Source organism: Pyxicephalus adspersus, chromosome 3 (assembly GCF_032062135.1).
Source record: "Pyxicephalus adspersus chromosome 3, UCB_Pads_2.0, whole genome shotgun sequence".
Taxonomy (NCBI): domain Eukaryota; kingdom Metazoa; phylum Chordata; class Amphibia; order Anura; family Pyxicephalidae; genus Pyxicephalus; species Pyxicephalus adspersus.
Window position 1 is genome coordinate 73,516,513 of NC_092860.1, and position 21,367 is coordinate 73,537,879.

Below are 21,367 nucleotides of genomic sequence, written 5' to 3' on the forward strand. Positions count from 1 at the left end.
GAAGCAGATGATTGCATTGCTTATGAAAACTTTGCAATTTACCCGTAAGCAAAAGACCGGAAAAAAAAAACGTTTCCAAACATGGGATAACATTCAAAAATGTATTAACTCGTCAAACTCTGAAGTTTTTCTCTACAGAAAACTGGTAAACAGTGGAAACTTACTCTATATAGCTTATAAAGAAGTGCCCACTATGTAATTATTAAATACTTTTTATAGTCCCATATTGGATGCACACAACACCTGCTAAATCAAAGATCAAGTTAAGCCTGAAATAGCATTGGGCCATATTTTGTTTTAGATGGTATTGATAATTAGTTTATTGTAAATCTTTTTATCAAAATATGTTTTCTTGTTTCTAATTGTGTATAGTGAGCTAAATAAATATGTAGTCTTCTAACTGTCTAGCTGTGCTGCATTATAGAGGTTATTTGCCGATCTTATTTCACTGCAAGTCTACAAGACAGGATTTGCCACGTTGCAAACTTAGTAGACTTTGTGCTTGAAACGCCTACAATGTTCATGGTTTTCTTGTTCTCCTTCCAATCCAGGGATCTTCCTTGCTACATTGTAAGACTTCTTATATTGTAAAAGGCACAAGGAGGTTCCTATATTTTATATGGGTATGGTGTACTCCATCAGGGTGGTGGAAGCTACGTCATACGCAAAGGAGTGAATTGGGCTCCAGTGTGCATGAGATTGCTGGATCAGGAATGAAATAAAAGTGTTATCCCAGGTTAAGTGCACTCCGGGATAACAGCTGTTAGAGAGAGGTTGTGTAAAGGTAATATTTGCAAACTTTCTTTATTTGTCTGGATACATTAAAAGAGACATTTTGTTGACCGCACTTTGTTAGTCAGATATTCTTAATTTTATATGGAGATGTACAGAGCCCTCATATGTCCCTATACCAACCTATTCTTAGAAATAAAATAAGAATGGCTAAAAATATTCAAACAGCTAGCAATTGTTTGTGGTCCATTGGAGCACAAAGTTGAAATCCAGTTCTGCCAATGATCAATTGGCTTAAAAAGAATTTGCATCTACACAGACCTGTCTGTAAAAAGAGTCTGCACACTGAATTGGGTGTGCATGTCTCAATAAACTGTCTGGAAAAACAAATTTACAATATTATGTGATCTTTTACATATTGCACTAAAAAGTAATATAACACCGGAACTAGTTTGAAATCACACAATTACTATTCATCTATGTAGCAGTATGTTTGCACAAAATCATTACTGTTTGTACTTTAACCTTTGTTAGCACTGTAAAGGAACAAGTAAACATGTTCTTGTATTGTTCTGCATTGGCAAAGGGAGAATAGGTAGATCTCATAGAATAGGTAGATTTTACATGGCATGTAAGATACTCTTTAAAAAAAACACTTTGGTGTGGTATTAGTGGAATGATAAATAACTAGAAAATTACTGTACAGTTACATCATGCATTTCATTATCTTTCACCACCACCAATCATTCCAATTGAACTTTACCTTACCTGTGGATGTGTACTTCTGCACGTTTTAGATTGTACAAACATGAACTGCGACCTAAATGTAATCTACATGTCTGGTCATACCATGTAACAGTCAGTCAATGACCTACATTGATATGAAATATTTTAAACTAAATAGCTTTAGTTTAATGGCTTTCAAGTAGACAGAGTAAAAGGGCAGAATGAATTGAAGGGATTGTGAGGGTTTAAGTTCACGTATGAGAATCATAGTGAGAGAGTCAATGAGATCTATATAAATAAATAAATATATATGTGTGTGTGTTTTTTTTTATATACCAGATTTCACCTGTAGATGGCATTGCAAGTGAAATATTATAATTATCATTAGTATTATATTATTAATATTAATGATTCGTATTCTTATAGGGCCAAGGGTTCGATCACAAACCTTCCCTCAAAGGGTCTTACAATCAAATGTCCCAGTCTAAGGCCAATTTTGGGGGAAGCCATTTAACCTAATGTAGTCTAGGTGCAACTTGGAAATTTGGTAGTTGCACATCTAATGCAAAAATAGTAGATTAAAATATTTAGTATACATAATACATGGATAAACATGTTATTTTCAAGCCCCTGAAAACACCACCATATTTACCTTTCATACATGTATTTCATATTTTATTTGTTATATACTGGTGTATGTGTATATATATATATATATATATATATATATATATATATAACAAGCACGTGTGTGTGTCTGGGAGGGGATATGGCTCTGTTACATTTATTTATTAAATTATTACCTGTATTTGTGTTTATGTAATATGTGCACACATAATAAATTACTACTACCTTTATTTGGCCTCACCAACAGAAACACATTGTGAATTTTGAAGCCATGGGACTTCACATACTACAAACCCAGAGGAAATTAGAAACCCCTCGAACAAAAATAAACTGAGAGCTGGCGACCCCTTCACCTTCCCTTTAACCTTTGCATGTTCCAGATCTACAAACATAGAGGTGCTAAAATTGCTGATTGGGCTCCACAAACTAGGCAACTAATCCTGTTGCAAATTAAATGCCACTTAAATTTGGCACATGCTAAAGCTTTCACTCTACTGTATGAGACTTCTGATCCTCTTTGCTGAGTTACAAGGTTTCAGAATAGTGTACAGATTTACTTTACACTTTGTGTGTCCCTGATAACTGCAATAGTTATGCTTTTTCAGCTCGTATCTAACAATATTCTTATCTAAAAAGCAGGTGGTTGCATCTCTGCTATTATATTGTAAAAATAACTGTAAATCTGCTGTATTCATTGTTGTTTTTATATAAATCTAAAAGCCTTATAATTTTCTGTTCTGTTTCTAACTATCCATATGTAAAGTAAAAGCAAGCTTATTCTGACAGTTAATCAAAGATGGCATGGGTAGATACTGGCAAAAAAGGGTTAAGAGCCCTATGTTAAGTAATTAAGTATCTCTGCACCACTCACCCAGAAAGTCCCAAGCAGATTATTTTTACAGATAGACCAGCACATGCATGTACCTAATGCCTCCTTTTTGTTATAGGTGGACATGGAGTGTTGCATAAAAAAAAGTGAATAGGCTTTCATTTAGAATACTTAACAAAAAAATGCATGTTGATGAGCATATGAAACAATCTAGGCAGATTATTTAACCTTGGTGCCACCTCCAACCTCCCATTCTTCCTTATTGATCATTTTAATGATGTACACAACCTCAACCTTGGCTATAAAATAGTGACGCCTGGAAAGTAAGTGGTGGCAAGGCCATTATGGGGTTTTCTAGAAATGCAAACTTCTGGATTCAAAATTCTGGATCTGCTGATCATTTCGACCTAATACAATACTACCATTGTCCTTAAGACGTTTTTCACAGAAGGTGACCCCTACTTACAAACTAATTATTTTATCATATGTTTAGATGAATTGTTAAGATTCATAACTAGTTCAGCACCTTTAGATTTTTAGGCAAGCTGTGAAATACAGTGACAACTCCTGATTTAGCAGGCATACTAAGTCAAAGTAATACTGTAATAGGAGATTGGTGCCTAAGTATCCGTATACAGATCACTGCACTAGCACGGTTTGCAGAAGCTCGCCATAAGCTCCCTGTCATGAACTACAGAAAGCAAAGCTTCAGTGTGATGACTTAGCTGCTTGAGGAAATGTTTCTTGGCAACTGCTGCTCCACAACTGATTAAACAAAACACACAATAACCCATGCCTATAAATGTGTTGTAGAAGAAAACTTTGAGATATGCATGACTTCCATATATTGTGCATATGATCTATAAACGGCATAAACAGTTCACGGTTACAAAACAGTTTTTTTTCCTTACAAAGTAAAATCCGCATTGCTTTGCTAAAAATGGGCATGGCATTTATACCATGGTCTAAAACAGAATACAACTTCTAGGTGTTAATACAGGGCGGTTGGTATACATGCACTGAGGGCCTCCTATAGGTGTCTGAAATCTGAATTTCCTATATAAACGTCTGTATAACACCAAGCAACGTCAAACATTTTCAAGTCAAAATATTGTTTAGCTTAGTAAAATTATTTCTGTCAACCACAAATCTGACTCGTTTTACTCAATGGATTCCTTTCTGCCTTTTCCAAAGACTGGAGACCTATTTGGTTTTGGCCACAGTACCTTATCTGGGTCAAGCTAAAGTATAGTCATGGGGCAGGGCCAGATAGAATTGGGATTCCCAATAAATTGGTAATTACAACTATACAGCATGTCTTATGCAGTTTTCGTTACATTTTATCTACTCATGACCTCTTAAAAACATAAACGAATGCAGCTTACCAATTTTTAGATCTGGTTTAAAAAAACAAAACAAGCATTCAACGACTTTTTTTTTGTTTTCAACATTTTTACCTGGGAATTCTGTCAGTAACCCACTTCCCTTCCAGGAGTACATAAAGACAATAGGATTGGGGAACACTGACCCTTTCCTATTCCTTGAAACATGAAGCACAATTGTTTCTGTAGTCCTCAGGTATATTTAAAAGCCCAAAGAGGACCAAATAAGAGTAGCCCATTGTTTGGTTAAATATACTTTAATATGAACCTTGTACTTTAAAAAAGTTTAAAAAGTTATATATTCTATGTTAGCTGTTCCTTGGCTTATGTGGTGTAGGAGAAAAAGGGGAACTTTGGCTGCAATGTCTGCTTTAAGTAGTCCATAAATCATACTGGTAATCAAAATGACATGCAAGCTTTAGTACATATGGTTTTGTTGTGTAACTAAAACCATATAAAGGTGCAGACATTTCATCACTATCCATCAAGTCCAGCTAAGTAGTAAGCATTTGTCCTAGCCATAAATAGCCTAATGCGACCTTTCAGGGTACCCTCTACTTGCATAGATACATAGCCAATGTCATAGCCAAAGGCCTGCATCTTGCTTTTATGCTTAGATGCTATATACAACACAGAAGTGTTTTCTTGGTGATTGGAAAGTTCAGAACTAAAAAGTAGAAGTAGGGCTATATGCATTTAATTTAAACACATTGTTAAAAGATTTCAGCATGACATTATGTGTGTGAAATTCTGGACATTTAGATGAATATTCATGAGGCTTAAACTGCTTATAAATTAGCATAAACAGAAAATATGATGCAATTTAGATATGTTTTTATATTTAATTATTAATACAATAATTATCATTAGGCGTGTAGAATTTGAGTAGGAATATGCAGTGGTACCTCAGTATAAGTCCGCTTTGGAATAAGTCCAACTTGGTATAAGTCCTGTTTGGACACGAAAAATTGTGCTTGGTATACAACCTTTTTGCTAGAACTTGTACGGTTCAAAATGAGTCATAACACCGCGTTCTACCCTTATTTACCTCTCGAGAGACAAAGCCACGACTGCCCATGAGCGTCCGTACAACAGTTGCTACCATTCAGTGAACAACCTGCACGGGTATAACTCTGTGAATTACATAACATCTCCTCCTCCTCCCTTCTCAGCACCATTCTAATAGGCACTCGACTCTCTGCAAAGTTAAGTGAGATTAAATGTTCATTTATTTCATCTAATTGCTTTGGTATTTATGTATTTTAGTATTAAGCAGCGTTTAAATTGTTTCATACAGCCCCATCAATGTATAACATGCCAAAAAAATTTTTTTCATGGGAACGGATTAATCATTTTCCTTTTATTTCTTAAGGGAAAAATTTGTTTGATATAAGTCCTGTTTGGACTGGAACGGATTAAGGACTTATACTAAGGTACCACTGTATATCAAAATTGTTTTATATTAAATACGGATATGTTACCTGTTTATTCACATTAGGGAGGGTAAACCTATACTTTACTGCATTTTCCTGGCTTAAAACCTAATTACAAGATGAATTTAGAAAAAATACCCTTGCAGAGGGGCTACCCCACACACTGTAGGGATATATGCTATTTTAGATCTAACAGGTATAGGAGTTCCTCCTCCTTGTGACTGGTCTTCCACAGCCTCTTCCATAGGCTATTCATTCTCTCCAGTTCCAGTAAGATTGACATCATACCCTACTAATTCCAAGAGCCTGTCCTCAACCCTTAACCCCTAACATCAGAGGGAATTTAACCCTTGTATTGCAAAGATAGCCCTACTGCAGGGGAATTTTGTTTTCTTGATCTTGTCACTCAGCTGTGAAACACTTTTTAAATGCTTAATATACCTTTACTTTTGGTTCTTTTCTACTTATATCTGCTTCCAAGCTTTAACTGGAACACCAGACTGAGCACAACAAGGAGTTTTAATTGTCAGAAAATGATGATTTTCATGCTGCACTGCAATCACGTAATTATAGTAGATCACGGACTGCTAGGAGCAAGCTGATTCTTAGACCAGCCAAGTCTACACCCCTCTACCTACACCCCCACATGATTCAGCATATCCAGTTGTGGAAAAAAATGCACATCTGGTTGTGTTATTTACATTGCAGGTGAATGTATCCTGGGGCTTCTTATGGCTCATTATGATCTCACCCGAATAGATGATTACAAAGCATATAAATCCTCCTTTATGCACCATTATCATTCCTACTTTTTGTGTGGTGTTTAAAAACAAATCTGCTACATTTTTGGTGTGGTTTCCATCATAATTTTTTTCTATAGAAATAAATATTATTAAATGCAAGTAAATCATACGTTCACTACAACAAATAAAACCAGCAGAGGTATGGGTGGACCTATTTGGCTCCTGGCATTGAAGCCATTTATGTTGGCAAGCTTTCCACACATAGACTGTAAGCAATACACTGGTCTGACATTGTGATAATAACTGTAAAAAGACTGAGAAATAGGAGGCAGAGGGCAGATGTTACATTACCAAAGTTGCTTGGCATCTCTTATCATATTAAAATGGCTAATGTGTTTTAAAAGCACAGTTGGTCTTCAAAGACCAACCGCAGCCTGGGCAAAAGATAAAATAGACCGTCTCCAGTGCAAACATAAAAACACAAAATTAATCTCTGTCTGCTTTACTTCTAAATGATTCTCAGCAGATCAGAGAGTTCTCTGTTTAAATATGTAGGCAAATCACTGCTTCAGTCAAGTTGATCATCAATACCTAGGTATGTCACCACATGCGTTTATTTGATCTAAGGAAATTGTGTTGACAATGGTGGTATTGTAATATCATCTAATGGATCAGACACAAAAGTTGTGTATGTGTTAATTTAATGTTCTCCCGTGTATCTAGAACCATTCACTGCTGTTTTCTAAACAATTAAACATTTAGCTCATTAGAGAAGATCTAAATATAACTTAATTAGGACATGCCAGCTAGATGGGGTATGCAAGATGGTAGCTTATTTAAAAAATGTTTTCTTCATACCATGATATCCAGTTTGTATTAGATTACATTTAGATCTGTAGTTCTTTATTATTCAATAGTGGAACAAAGATTTTCATGTCTTATCTGCAGCTATGTGCTAAACTGGTTTTTGAAATCTTGCCAGTTGTGACATGTTAGAACTAAGCTATGCGGATGCTTTCCAGGCACAATGTGGGCATTCAGCCACTTTATTTTCACAGTAGACCTTCTTCTTCTTCCACCAGTATATGTATGTATATTATGTGTGTTTGTATGTGCATATATATATGTTCAGCAATATATATAAGGTCAGCAATGCTACAGTTTGCCCACATCTTGGAAACTGGTATGCCATTGTCTTTGTTGACAAAAAAATCCATATACCTTCAGTCCCACAGCACAGTCGATCGATCCAGAGGTGTCTTCCATCAGTTCCCACGTCGTCCCAGCATCCGTCTCCGAGCTGGCGTGCGGGGTCCGCCATCCACACCTCTTCTTCCTGGTTCTTCTTCCAGACGTGAGATCCGGTGACGTAGGTTGGAAAAAAACATGCCAATCTCACTGCACATGCGTGACATCGTTAATTTTTTTTCCCTTTTCATGAAAAGGCTTCTTCTGCTCATGCCTGAGATGCTGCACTCTTTTTTTATAGAAGAAAAACAAACAGAATTTTTACCTTACATAAAAGGGTTGTCTACCTGTTTATGGAAAGTGAATTTTCTGAGTTAAGGTACGCTTTATGTAACAAATTGTATTTCCAAATTGCAATCAATCAAATTTTACTTTTATTTCAGTGTGAAGAATTTCATTTTAGCTTGCAGAATTGGCAGAATCATTCTAGTAAATGGAAGTATTGTTGGATACATCTTCCAATGACAAGTCACTTAGCAGAAGTGCAGTCCTAACAACTTGGACAAACTTTAAAGAACCTTTAAACCACGAAAGGAAACAAATCTCAGTGATGGGAAATCATTTATCTTATGTCACAGGAAATAATGCACTAGAACAACTCGGCTTCCTGCACAGAGGACTGTTCCAGGTGACTGGGGAAGTTAGAAGGAAAAAATACTGTAATTCCTCCACATCCTTATTGTCTTTCATACAGACTTGTATGGCACGATATGACATCAGTGTAATGTCACTGGATTTTTATAAGTTCATGTTTGATTTAGATAAGTAATTGGTTCAATTGTATACCTAGGACTAGTCTGTTTTCAGTTAAATAGCCTCTTAAAAGAGCCTATTTTAGCCTCTACATCTCCAAAGACTTCCCACAATGTAAGTATGCTTGCTTCCTACAATCAAGTAGAGGACAGAAGAGTAATGACTTCTGTGTGAACTAGCTGAGAAAGGTAAATCTGTCATACTCACCTGTCCTGCACTGCTGAGATTTACTGTTGAAAACCCTTACCTACTTGGTCTTCTCCCATCCATTTGTTCAAGTTACTCTTAATGTTATTGTCACTAATATTGGCACTGCTGTCATTCCTATTACTATGACTTTTAGCATTGACGTTTCTGTATTTTGTGATGGAAGCCAGTTTGTTGCCCGTGTTTTATCATATTTGCCCATTTGTTGCCAGCTCATTGTAATGATGGAACACTTGTCTCCCGTGTTTGGTCAGAATTACCCATTAGCTGCTTTCCTTTTGTCCATTTTTTTTTTTCAAAAATGTTTTGTAGACTAGGCACCCTTACTGTTGTTAGGTTCTAACATTTGTTAGTAAGTAAGTATTTGTTTTGGCCCAAAAACGTTTAAAAAATTGTAAAGCACTAAGGGTGGATTAAAATGAAAACGTTTGTAATTCACATATATTTTTTTCTGTTATTTTCCTGAAGGAAGTGAGCTGTCACTACAGGGTTATGTAAAAAAAAAATGGTCAGGATTTTGGATATGATTGCAGATTTCCTGGGGCCAAAACAAATCATTTAGTTCCTGAGGCTTTACTGCTCTGTTAAAATATAAGATGAAACATATAGATTGAAAAAGACTGTCCACAATTTGAATGTGTATGGCCAGATGCCCAAATATAAATTTACAATTTCAAATCTTTGCTCGTTGATACAGCTTGTTGGCATGTTTTCATGAATTATATATATTATGTTTGTAGATATTTTTGCCAGGGTGCCCTGGGGTCTTCCACTGACATTTCCTCTTGGCTTTCATTGGTTAGGTTGTTTTGTAAATAGGCTAGAACAGTGTTTCCCAACCTTTTTAACATAGGGGGACCCTTTTAAATAATGAAATTAGGTCTTCAGGGAACCCCCCACTATATTTATTATATCCACAGCTCACAGTACAATAATGTGGTGGTCATTAGGAAGAATGCCTCTTACATTGTTGGCCAGTACGAAGAATGTCACCATAAATAGCCAAAGAGATCATTGGTGTCAGTTAAAGTGAGAGGCACAGATTTCCTATTGCTAAAGGAATCCCTAACAGCCTCTGGAGGAACCCTAGTTGAGAAACACTGGCCTAGAAGAAGATGTCTGCCACATTTTACAAGCAGGGACTGGTGATCACAGGCACTGTTGCACTGGTTGATTAGTTGATTCAGCTTTACTATCCACAAGTGAAAACGGCTTATTCCACCAAAGCGCTAGCCTTTCACACAAGAGTTTTGCCAACTCCTTAAAAAAACACCTATTCATAAATGCTTGATGTAAATAATAGAAGGCCAATATTATATTATTTAGTTAGGAATTTCAGAGAAGTAGGTAGAAGTAACCTGAAAAGTTGATATCATCAATGAGATAAATAAAGCATACTGTCCTTCAGATTTTTAAAAAATACCACAGTCAAGTGACTGAAGTAGTCCTGCTAAATGCTAAGAGCACACAAGAGGTTTTCATTATTTTGATCCTTCCCAATAAGAATATCTTGAATATCCTGAAAGAACACTGTGTGCGTGAAAAAAATCAGATGTGTCTAAACATTTACAGGGATTGTAAAGATCAGTAAATCTAAATCAGATTTGAACATTGCTATAGAACAAAGAGGGATCATTTAGAACTTTATATTACATATATCCATCTTTGTTAGACTAAAGAAATACACATTTGTAAATTCCGAGCAGAGACTATATTAAGAAAGCATCATTATGACTGGTTTGTAAGACTGGAAAATATCTTGAACAATAGCAAATTACTGAAAACTATGTGTATGAATCTCTGTCTGCCTTTCATCAAGTTTGAAGATAATGGAGTGCATTTTGAAGTCTCCTTTTGTCTCTGTCCACAATCATGGTTTCCATTATACTGTTATCTTAAATGGGATTTATGCCAGACTTCGCACTATTTTAACCCAGATCCTGCAAGCATGCATACAGAATTTTTCATTTTAGCCGTACAAATCCTAGCCTCCAGGATACTAAGCGGACATTGTAAAGAGACAATTATATCTGTACTGTAAGGGCCTGTGTGCAGTTTAGAACATTCATTCTTTACAGTTTTCAAAAGATTTTTTTATACATAATACAGTTCTGTCTTCGTCCTCCATCCACATTGGACATTTCAAAGCATTAAAAGTGATTTGTCCTAAACTATGTAAAAACGTAAAAGCAATCACTAAAATGTCATATATGCTTTAAACATGTTAATCAAATTTCAAAAGTAATTTTCTATATTTTATTGCGTTTTCAAAATAACACCTGGTGATCTTGCTATCGGGCTTCTGATGGCAACCACATCTGGCCATTCCTACACTCATTATGCAGGCATTGTCCATCAAGAAACCTGCCTGAGAAATGCCATTCAACCATTGTTGTATGCTGTGCTTTGTGAAATGTCATTCAGTTACGGTTTACATCCACTTTTAATTATTAATTGGCATTATTTCCAAAGCCAGTCTAATGATTACATGGATTTGAGCTATGCACCTAGCGTTTTAACACATAAATAATCAACTGTTTGAACAATAACTCACAGGTATGTGCTAGAACAGTACTTCTCTGTGTAAATAGATTAAAGATTTCAACATAAGAGGATATCCGCATACCTGTAATGTTAGACATTGCTTAATTTCTTAAAGGTACATGTAAACTGAAAATGTAATCACCTGACCACTCTACTCTTTTGTTTGCTATCTGGTAATGTAAAACATGAACAACCCTCATCGTTGCCTTTCTCACATATGAAGCTTGTTAAAACGATTGACACAATTTGACAGAGAGAAAACAATTAAACAGATTTCTGTTTATTGTACTGCAGAAATTCAATAACACTTTTTAAATTAATCAGTTTACATTGTAGTCTATGGCCTCTAAAAGTTCAAGGTAATTGCAAAGCCCCTGAACAAATGATTGAAACCAAAATTTCAGTGGAACACCCCATTAGTAAAGTTCATTAGTGAAGTAATTAATTTTATAGCCTTCTGGCACCTCTACATTCTTTAAAAGCACCCCAGGATTCAAAGCTACTATTGTTGTGTGGTTTAGCTTGCTTTGGTTTACATCTCAAAACATTACCCTCCTTGTATTTGTTACCTACTCTGATCAATGGTAAAGTATAGGAATTGGGCAGGCAAAAATGTATGGTCGTAGTAGCTTGATTATCACCTTTAAAAGTGGAGGTTCTATGAAACTATGAAAATCAAGTATAGTTTTACTGTTGATGTACCAACAGTTTTGTTTAAATTTAAATACTAAAATGTTTACCAGCAGGATATAATTTCAAATATTGTTGTGCTGTACATACCATTTTTATTTTTTCAGGTCCACCACTAAAACATAATGCTGAATAAAATTTTCACATCTGACAAAGCATTCATCGGTGGCTGAGCCAGTCCTCAAACTATTTTCAATGTAGGAAAGGCTGGGATCAAGTTGGCCTCCAGTACACCTGTCCAGTATTAACTGGCTGCAACCCAGGAATTAGTTCCCTTGAAACCAACAAAGCTCTTTCTTGGATAATAGCTTTGCTTTTATAATACCCTGATCCTGAATTGGAATTACCAGCTTAAGGCTGAAATATATCTATCTCATTGAGATAATGCTTGAGTTAAGAGAATGATTGACCACAGTGAGCTCTGTATGTCAAAACGTCTTGAAGTACAGGTTGTCTACAAATAGATCAAAATATTTCAATTATGAAAAGCGCAAATACGCAAACATAGCTTGCTGCCAAATGGCACAGTATGTGTCCATTATGTACCAATGTTTTGTTAATACTTTCCACCACAAGTGACCACAATTAACTAACACCAAAAGTGAATTTAAATGTAACATAATTTTAGCTGTTTCTACCAATAATAAGTTTATTGTTGAACATTCGAGAGCAAAAATGCTGCACCCAGAAAATGACCCCCTCTCCTTCCAGGGCAATAGTGAAAATAGCTATTCAGACCTCAGGACTTGACTTTACTTGGTTATGGCTGCAACTACCTACCACTGGGCTGTAATTATATTTATGGCTCCTGGGCTATTTTTTGTGCTGCCCCCTTCTACTCCAGTTGCGTGGGGAGGGGGAGTCGGAGTGTCCTTTGCCAATAATTTGGTTAAAAGTACATTTATATATATATATATATATATATATATATATATATATATATATATATCAACAAAACTTGCTATAAAACAAAAACAAACCCTTATTTAGGGGTAGGGACTATGTGAGTGCTGTTAACGTCTGCTGGCTGAACCTTGCGTGGCTGTTAGGCTACATACACAATAATGGTCGTTGGAAAGGATCTTTCACGATCCTTTCCAATGACTGCTTGATGCATGAACGAGTGCTGTACATACAGCACTGTTCTGCTCTTTGGAGAGAGAAAGGGGAGAACGACGGAGCGGAACCCCACTGTGCTCTCTCCCCTTCACTTGCCAGGATGGTCATTCAGACGATGGACCATGAGCACTGTAAACACCCTGAGCTGATTATTGGATGAGACCTTTGCACGTGTGTATGTAGCCTTAGGTAAGTGAGGAGGTATAAAAGATGACTAGTTTCCTGTTGTAGACTGGCAACCGACAATAGGACTGATTTATTAAAGTTCTCCAAAGCTGCAAAGGATACACTTTCACCAGTGAAGTTGAGTGACTCAGCGAAACTTGCATAGATCTGCTCTGGAATGTAAAACATTAGCTAACAAATAGCAAATGAGTTTTAAGGATCCATGCCAGGTTTGTTAGATCACCCAACTTCACATGAAAGTGTATGAGGCTGGAGAATAAATCGGGCCCAATGTTTTTTTTAACTAAAGGTTTAAGTCCTGCCCAGTTTTCTTTTGCCTAAATTAAATATTTTATTAGTATAATAAATTGTCTAACATTATGTTAGGGTAAAAGTTAAGGTTTACATACACTTTAAGGCTTGCATTCGATACACCATATGTGCAGTAATAGGATGTTAATAAAAGTTGAAAAAAGCTGATTTAATCTGCTGTGTAATCATTTGGATTTATATGCATAGTCTTGATAGTATGAGGTTTGTTTTGTGAACAGGTAGTTAAATGATCTGTATCATGTATTGTGTAACATAGTTTGTGTCATGCACACATGGGCACTAGGGTTTAATGCACAAAATTTTTTATCATAAGTAAAACTTGTTTGAGCATGTAGAAACGGTTCTTGACCGATTGAACAACTAGTGTCTGATCATTTTTTTTTAAATTCTAGATCTAATCTCTGCCTTGTGCCTTCACACCAAATATCATGTGGTTTTAAGAATTAACTATGTTTTGCTTTTTTAAAATAAAGCAAAATAAGCAGAAGAAGAAAAGAAAAGACAGGCTATCACATGTCTACATTGATCATTTGATGGCAGATTTAGCTGAAAATACTTATATTTCAAAAGACCTATTTTTCACAGTGCATGAAGTTTTGGTATTGTCTGTTTTGCCGACAGCTTTTCCTGTAAATGTATCCACTCCCCCTTGATAATTCTGGAGCATCATGATTTTGCTGGTAAATACTTTGAGCCGGAGGGAATTAGACTTTAAATGTTCTGCAGCCAATAGTCCTGTCAGTCCTGTCAAGTGTTTCATATCCCAGTCATTAGTTGGCTCTTGAAATGTGAGGACATGACAGATGTCCAGCCCCCTTTTAGCGGCTATACCTCAATATTCACTGTACACTTCACCTATAGTAGCACCTCCAGACTGCTACGGGAGACAATAGTTGCCATGCCAACAACTGGGTATACCCTGGGACTTGGTTAAGCAGAGAATATCGGCTAAGGCCTAAAAGACTAGTAAACTACCAAAGGGCACACAGGAGCAGGATAGGAACACAAAACGGGGTCAGACAGTCCAAGGTCAGTAGCCAAAAGATCCACATTTATAATGCAGTACAGGGGTGTCCGGCAGAAGTGGTCATGGGCAAACCTCAATCCAGGTATTCAACAATCATTAGACTGGTAACAAGCAGGGTCAGCAACAGGTTCTTATATAGAAAGTCCCACCACAAGCAGGAATAGGCAAGCTTAACGCTACAATGAGCAACTAGTGACTGGAGCATGAAATGCAGCACATTATACATAATGTAAAGTGATTTATTTATTATAACCTAAAACAACTCACACAACCACTACAACTATCTATAATTAAAATCTATATATCCTCTCCAAATGTGTTAGTTTGGTACATTGTCATCTCAAAGTAAATAATTTGTTTTTCTGGGGTGTGCAGATCTGTTCTAAAATATATTGTGTTGTTTTTTTGTGTTTATCTTACTGATGCTTTAGTTCAATAAACAAGTTCTGCCAAAAACACAATGCTGGTTACAGTTTGTCTTCTCTGTAAACATCCATCTAAAAACTGTCCTAACATGGTGTTGAATTCAAACTTTAGTCGGAAGTATCTGCCTCTCTGTAAACAAACCAAATAGTATGCTAAGATTTATTCTGTCTGTTTTCATCCTTATGTATTACAGTTTTTTAAATTGTGTATTTGTTGTCATCATGGAAGAGCAAGAATGGGTTAAGACCTGAAGAATTAATTTTATTTCATTTTGGTTTTGAGTGAACCTCACTAACTTTTTGACTAGTGAAGGACTTGCAATAACATTTCCTGATGGGGTTCCCAGTGTTTCACCCCTCTGTTGAGTCTGATTGTGGCTGCTTACTGTTGATTACTAGTAATGACAAGAAAAATAAAATTCAACTAGAAGAGCAATTGTCACAGCAGATGTGTGCACACAGGGATACAGCTACATGGGGCCTGATTTATTTCTCCAAGACTCAAGAAGATACAGTTTCATTGGTGAATCTGAAAATTAAATTGGGCCTAAATAAATATAATTTAACTCACTTGTGCATTCCTATTAAAACAATTAATTTTTACTTACCACTAGCGTAAGTAAGGAATTTGACATTATCCTCTATCATTTCCTGCACAACAGTACCCAGACTAGCAGAGAAGATCAGGAAGATAATCCCACCGTATTTAGTTGCTTGCCTGTTAAAAGTGAACTGAACAAAAGTGCCCAGGCTATGTGCATAATAATATGCAATAGCACAACAAAGACAATCTTGTGTACTTGACCTCTTTGGACAGCAGGATATTTTTTCCCACTCCTGTCTAAGCACTGTTTTGGTCCAGTAGCGCCATTAGGCACTGGAGCCGGGGAACTTGTCCTAATCTTGAAAAACTGTTATTGCATCTGCTAAAGCAGCTCACATTTATCACTATTAAATATAGTGGTGGAAACTGCTTCAAAGATGCACAATGTAAAGTTTTTATTAAAATAATTCAGTACACTAAAATGTATTCACCCTATAAAACTCAAAAACAGAATCCAGAAACTGTTAAAGTATTTTTTGATAGCATTCAGTTTCTTTAAATAAAGGCTTCCAGGAGTGTTCTTCTATGTGTTTCTTGGCCTTCACACAGCAATTGTGTTGGGTAGTGATATGAGTTTTCTGGAAGACAATACTGTTGCAGACTTTTTTTTTTTATTTTAATAAAATTAGATCAGTCATTACCCTTTCACCTCTTCAAATAGTTTGGGGAGTCTGCACAAAAAGTATTTCATTGTTAAAGCTAATAAATACCCCATAAGGGACAGGTGCCAACTAAAACCTTAACCTACCCAAATGGACCAAGTTTGTTATGTATACAATTATATACAGGTTGTATGTTTGTATAATTACAGTATACCCTATGATGTCTATAATGCATTGATGTATTTATATGACTGTTTAGGCTGCCAGGATAAAGTCAAGAGACTTTCCATGACCAGTTACTTTACATTGATCCAACAACACTCAACTGGAAATTGTGCTTGATATCTTTGCATTGTTATTGACATTTGTTTTTCCTTTCCTTTACAGGAGAGTTACTCACCCAGCCAAGACCGGAAGGGATAAATGACATTATATGTCCCAAAAACGGCACTGAGAGAGTGAATGTAGCTCTGGTTTTCCCCCCTACTCCAACAGTGCTCAGCCCTTGCTCCAAGTGATGCCCCTGTATCCGACTTCTGCTTCGCAGTATTTGGAAACAGAGCCAAGGAATGAGATTTTGGAACTGAGACAATCGAAGGGTACCCAAAACATTTTTCAAGGACTGTGACCATGTGGTATATTAAAATGCAGCAAAGGCACAATTCTAATTATCTGGGAGGCACTGTGTCATTTTAGAGCTTTAAGGTATGTGTGGAAAACACAGTTAATGAATATGTCTTTCTTAAAAGAAATGTACGATTGTTTTGTACACATTTAATTATTATTCTGCTTTAAGCTAAATTATAAAGGTTTACATTTTTTATTATTATTATTGTGTTTTCTTTTGACTTAATGGATGAAACTTTAGGCATTTTTTTCTTGTTTTTACATTTCTTGACAAAGCCTACTGTGTAGACAACTGCATAACATAAATAAATATGTAATGTACATGCACAAAGCAGGGAATTATCACATGAATGGATATGTGTAATGTTTTAATAAATGCCAGTGTCCAAAAGAAGATGATTACAGCTTTGGTGTTTTTTTTTTAATTTATTTTTTTATCTAACCTATTCAGCTTTGTGAATTAGGTTAGATAATTATTTATTACATTTTGCTGAAAAAAATGATATGCATGATGGAAAAAGAAAAAACAGGTGTATAATGCATGACATTAAAAATAAAACTAGAAACAGATTCCAAGAAACGTTTTAATTTCTCTTGGTTTGTGGTTCATTTCAATACATTATTTTTACTACTCTTTATTTACTACTCTTTGCTGGACTTTATTTAATGAATAAACATTAAAATGGTATACAGCACACCTATGTGTCACAGAGAATCATTAAAACTCATTTAAACTCTCTCCCCTTCCTTTTTTTTGTACCCATTACCCTCTGATCTTTCTCGACTACCCTCCTCCCTCTATCCCCTCTTACCAGCAAAAAGGGACAAGGAGCAAATTAATTCTGTCTGCTTGCTTAACGTGAAAGTGCAAAATATACATTTTAAAAATTAACCTCCATCATTTTTTATTATTTTTGTAGTTCGTGTTCTAATAAAGAACCTAATAGACAGAGTATCTATCTCTTATTCCATCGATCTGTCTATCCTCAGGTAGGCTGTACTTTGACTAAGCTACTCATTTTGTCAGCCTTCTGCTCATGAGAGTGGAAATCATTTAAAAGTGGTTTTGCTAGGCAGCTCACACAGCAAAGAAATAAACATATGAGTGATACAACAAGCCAAAACACAGCAACTATGAAGTATATTAAATCAGGAGGCCATATGAGCTTTTAGAGGTATAAATGATTTGCAAAAAGCTTAGATGTTTGAAAACATTAAGGCTGACATTAAAAAGCTTTCTTTAAAAAAAATGGTAAATGCCTGGTCATTATGATGATCCCAGTCCAGATCCAAATCAGGACTTATCTGATGTGTTGAAGCCAGTGGAATAGCATGGCAACCAGGCAGCTAGCTGCTTTGTTTGGGAAATGGCTACTTACTGTAGTTTTCTGAGAGATACATGGGTTTGTGTTATTTTATTTGTCTAAAATGTTTTTCTTTTCTCTAGGAAACATGTACTTGTTGAAGAAAATATAACATGGAGAAAATGGGTGCTTTGCATCTATGGACAAGTTAACAGTGACCTTTATGCGCCTTTTTATTTTGTTTTTTTTCTATTGACTGAAATCGAGAATTCAATGGACAATAAAGTGTGTTGTTGGAATGGGATCATATGCTATCTCCACTGTAAAGTAATGTTGCACCTGTTATGTATCACAAAGGATTGTGGGAATTAAATGAGTATTCTGGATTTCTCAGGGATTTTGCTTGCCATGAAAATACAAGCCATACTGTGTAAAAAAAAAATGGTTGTATTGTGGAAAATATGCTCTTTAAATGTAAAACAAAAAATGAAGTATACTTCAACAATTTTCATTTCTATTTAATGTCAGCAAAATTACACATATGTTTTGTTTTATAAATCTTCAGAGCAAAAAAAAAAAGCACATTAAATGTTATGCATTTCACTGTATTTAGTCCTCATGGATCTGATGTTCCTAATTTATTCAAAAAACTTTTTCAAAGTAAATATGTACTGTTAGAGACTTCTATTAAAATGAAATTATGGGAAAAAATTACATATGAACTGCAGTTTTTCACTAGCATTAACATAGCAGTTGTTGTTTTTCTGTTTCCTCCATAACTTGATTTTATTACCTGTCTGAAGATCAGTTGTTTTTCCAGGATGACGACTAAAGGAAGAGTTTGTGGTGGGCAGATGAATCGAGCCCCCAAGTTTCTGAGAACCATTCTCAGTCCATTCTCTTCTTGCATGTTTTTCTGTAGACAGCGCTGTGCAGAATAAGTGGTAAGGGGGCAGGATGGCATTTTCATCTGCAATTAAATTGGCCTACTGGACTCATCCAGACCTTTCAGCCCAGGATCCATTTCTTAAAAAGCCACTTGCTATTTACAGCGACAAATACAGAGCAGGCAGAAGTCTTCCACCATCCACTTCATTGGTGGCTCTGACAGATGGCATGAACTAATGCAGAGCATGGCAGAGGAAATGAGTAGTCAAAGACTTAATCTACCAGTTCTTTGTCTACCAGGGACAGTAACAATTAAAGTGGAACTAAACTTGTTGGTGGGTGGTGAGCTTCCTCCATAATCAGCAAGTATGCACAGCATTATGGCACATACTTACTCTGGAAGGCGTCATCCAGTCAGTCAGCTCCACGGCAGACTTCTGTGAAGATGGCGATGATGTAACCCCCATGGAGTTAGTTAGTTTTTTTAGATAAGACTGCATTCTTCTCTTGTCATAGTACTACCTTCTGGTGGTTTTTGTTTTTTTCAGTTTAGGTACTCTTTAACCTCCCAGGCAGTAATCCTAAGTGTGGCTCCGGGTTAACTTTCAGTACCAAAAGCAGTAACCCCCAGCCACACTCGGGGTGGAACTGTAAGGGAGTTTTAAAGCTTACCTGGTCCCGCCTTCCGGTGATGCCCAGCATCTGTGTCCCCTGGCAATGCCCGTCTGGCATTTGCGTCCTTTGGGGATGCCCGTCCAGCATCTGCGTCTCAAGCGTGTGAATGTTGGGGAGGCAGATGGCAGGGGGGATCTGATGTGTGAGTGTACTGCTGGGAGGCAAGAATGCGAGGAAATTTAAAATAATAAGTATTTTTAAATGTCAAATGTATCGCTTTGACATTTAAAAGTACTGATATATTTAGACCACCAGGGACGTTAAATGAGCTGTGGCAGCACACACCCTACCCACTCTGTTTTGGATGGGGTCAATCACTTCCTACCAGGCTACTGCATCATTTTTTGGAGCCCCTTAGTTTTGGTGCTATTCTGTACATTCTCTTTTCATCATCAGCTCATTTCTTGTGCCTTTCTGTATGTTCTCTATTCTGCAGCTCCTTATACTGTATGATGCAGTACCTTCCCTATTCTTTATTGCCACATTCCATCAACAATGTTGTACATTTCATATACCACACTGTCTTATTATGCTGTGCTTTACATACCAAATTTTACACTGCCTCTGACTGCATTTCTGTGTGCTGTGCTATACATTTGCTATTTCATTATCTCTTGTACTTTGTGTACTGTGTTTTCCATTCAGTATTCAACAGCATTTGTAATAACTGGTATATAAAGGTTGCTTTGGCATGTTTGCACATGCACATTTTGTGAGCGGGACAGTTTATTGTGTCTATCCCAAGGTTAAAGTTTCCCAGTCCTCCCCTGCTTTATATTTATATAAATAGTTAGAATATATATTAAAATGTAATAAAAAAAATCTGTTTTCATTTTCTCATACATATGCTTTGAACGCAATATATCACTGTAGGTGGCTCTACCTAAATATTTTTGCTGGGTCTTTGTGATAATCAGGTTTATTCTTCATTGGCATCAAACTATTGATTTGTCACTTGTAGACGGGGTCACCTTAAATGGACATGTAGTTTTAGGTGAACTTTAATTAAAGATAAAATGTAAAGTCTAACTCCAGCTAACACCTTGATAGCACTACAGAAACAGTTTTAAACCATATTAAAAAATGATCATTGTGTGCACCCATCAGTGTTGTATGGTTTATCTCAAAACTATAACTGTTAAGGTGCGTACACACTTCCAATTTTTATCGTTCCAATCGAACGACGAACGATCGATTGGGCAAAAAATCGTTCGTAAAAAAGTAACCAACGACGCCGACGAACGAGGAAAGTCGCTGGAAACGAACGACCGGACCGGCGGATCGGATTGGACGACGATCGTTGAACATCGTTCGTGTGTACGGTCGTTCGTTGATCGTCCATGTTCAGAGCATGCGTGATGAACGAACGTCCGTTCACTTTCCTGTCGTGCACATAGTTCCTCTATCGCTTAAACGATCGTATCTATTGTGTGTACAATATCTACGAACGATCGTGTCGTTACCTCTATGTGCAGTATCGGTGCTATACGATCGTTCATATATATCGTGCAGGAACGTTCGTCGTTCGTTTTCCGACGATAATAATTGGAAGTGTGTACGTAGCTTTACTTTGGCTGGACATCTTGGCTTGTTTAAGTAAGTGGAAATGTCTATTGGCAGGATTGTCAGATAAAAAACAAACAAACATTACAGCGGGAAATCTGCTATTGTGTTATTGGTATTC

At 36.3% G+C, this 21,367-nt stretch overlaps 1 protein-coding gene across 1 annotated transcript in view; it reads left to right on the forward strand.

Moving 5' to 3' along the window:
• MFHAS1 (multifunctional ROCO family signaling regulator 1) overlaps positions 1 to 20,389 on the forward strand; it is a 40,278-nt gene extending 19,889 nt beyond the window's left edge. Inside the window, exons 2-3 of the mRNA XM_072405237.1 lie at positions 16,577 to 16,894; positions 18,264 to 20,389. Of these exons, the coding sequence (XP_072261338.1) occupies positions 16,577 to 16,707 (131 nt within the window). The 3' untranslated portion in view covers positions 16,708 to 16,894; positions 18,264 to 20,389. The remainder of the gene's footprint in view (positions 1 to 16,576; positions 16,895 to 18,263) is intronic.
• The last annotated feature ends 978 nt before the right edge of the window (positions 20,390 to 21,367 follow it).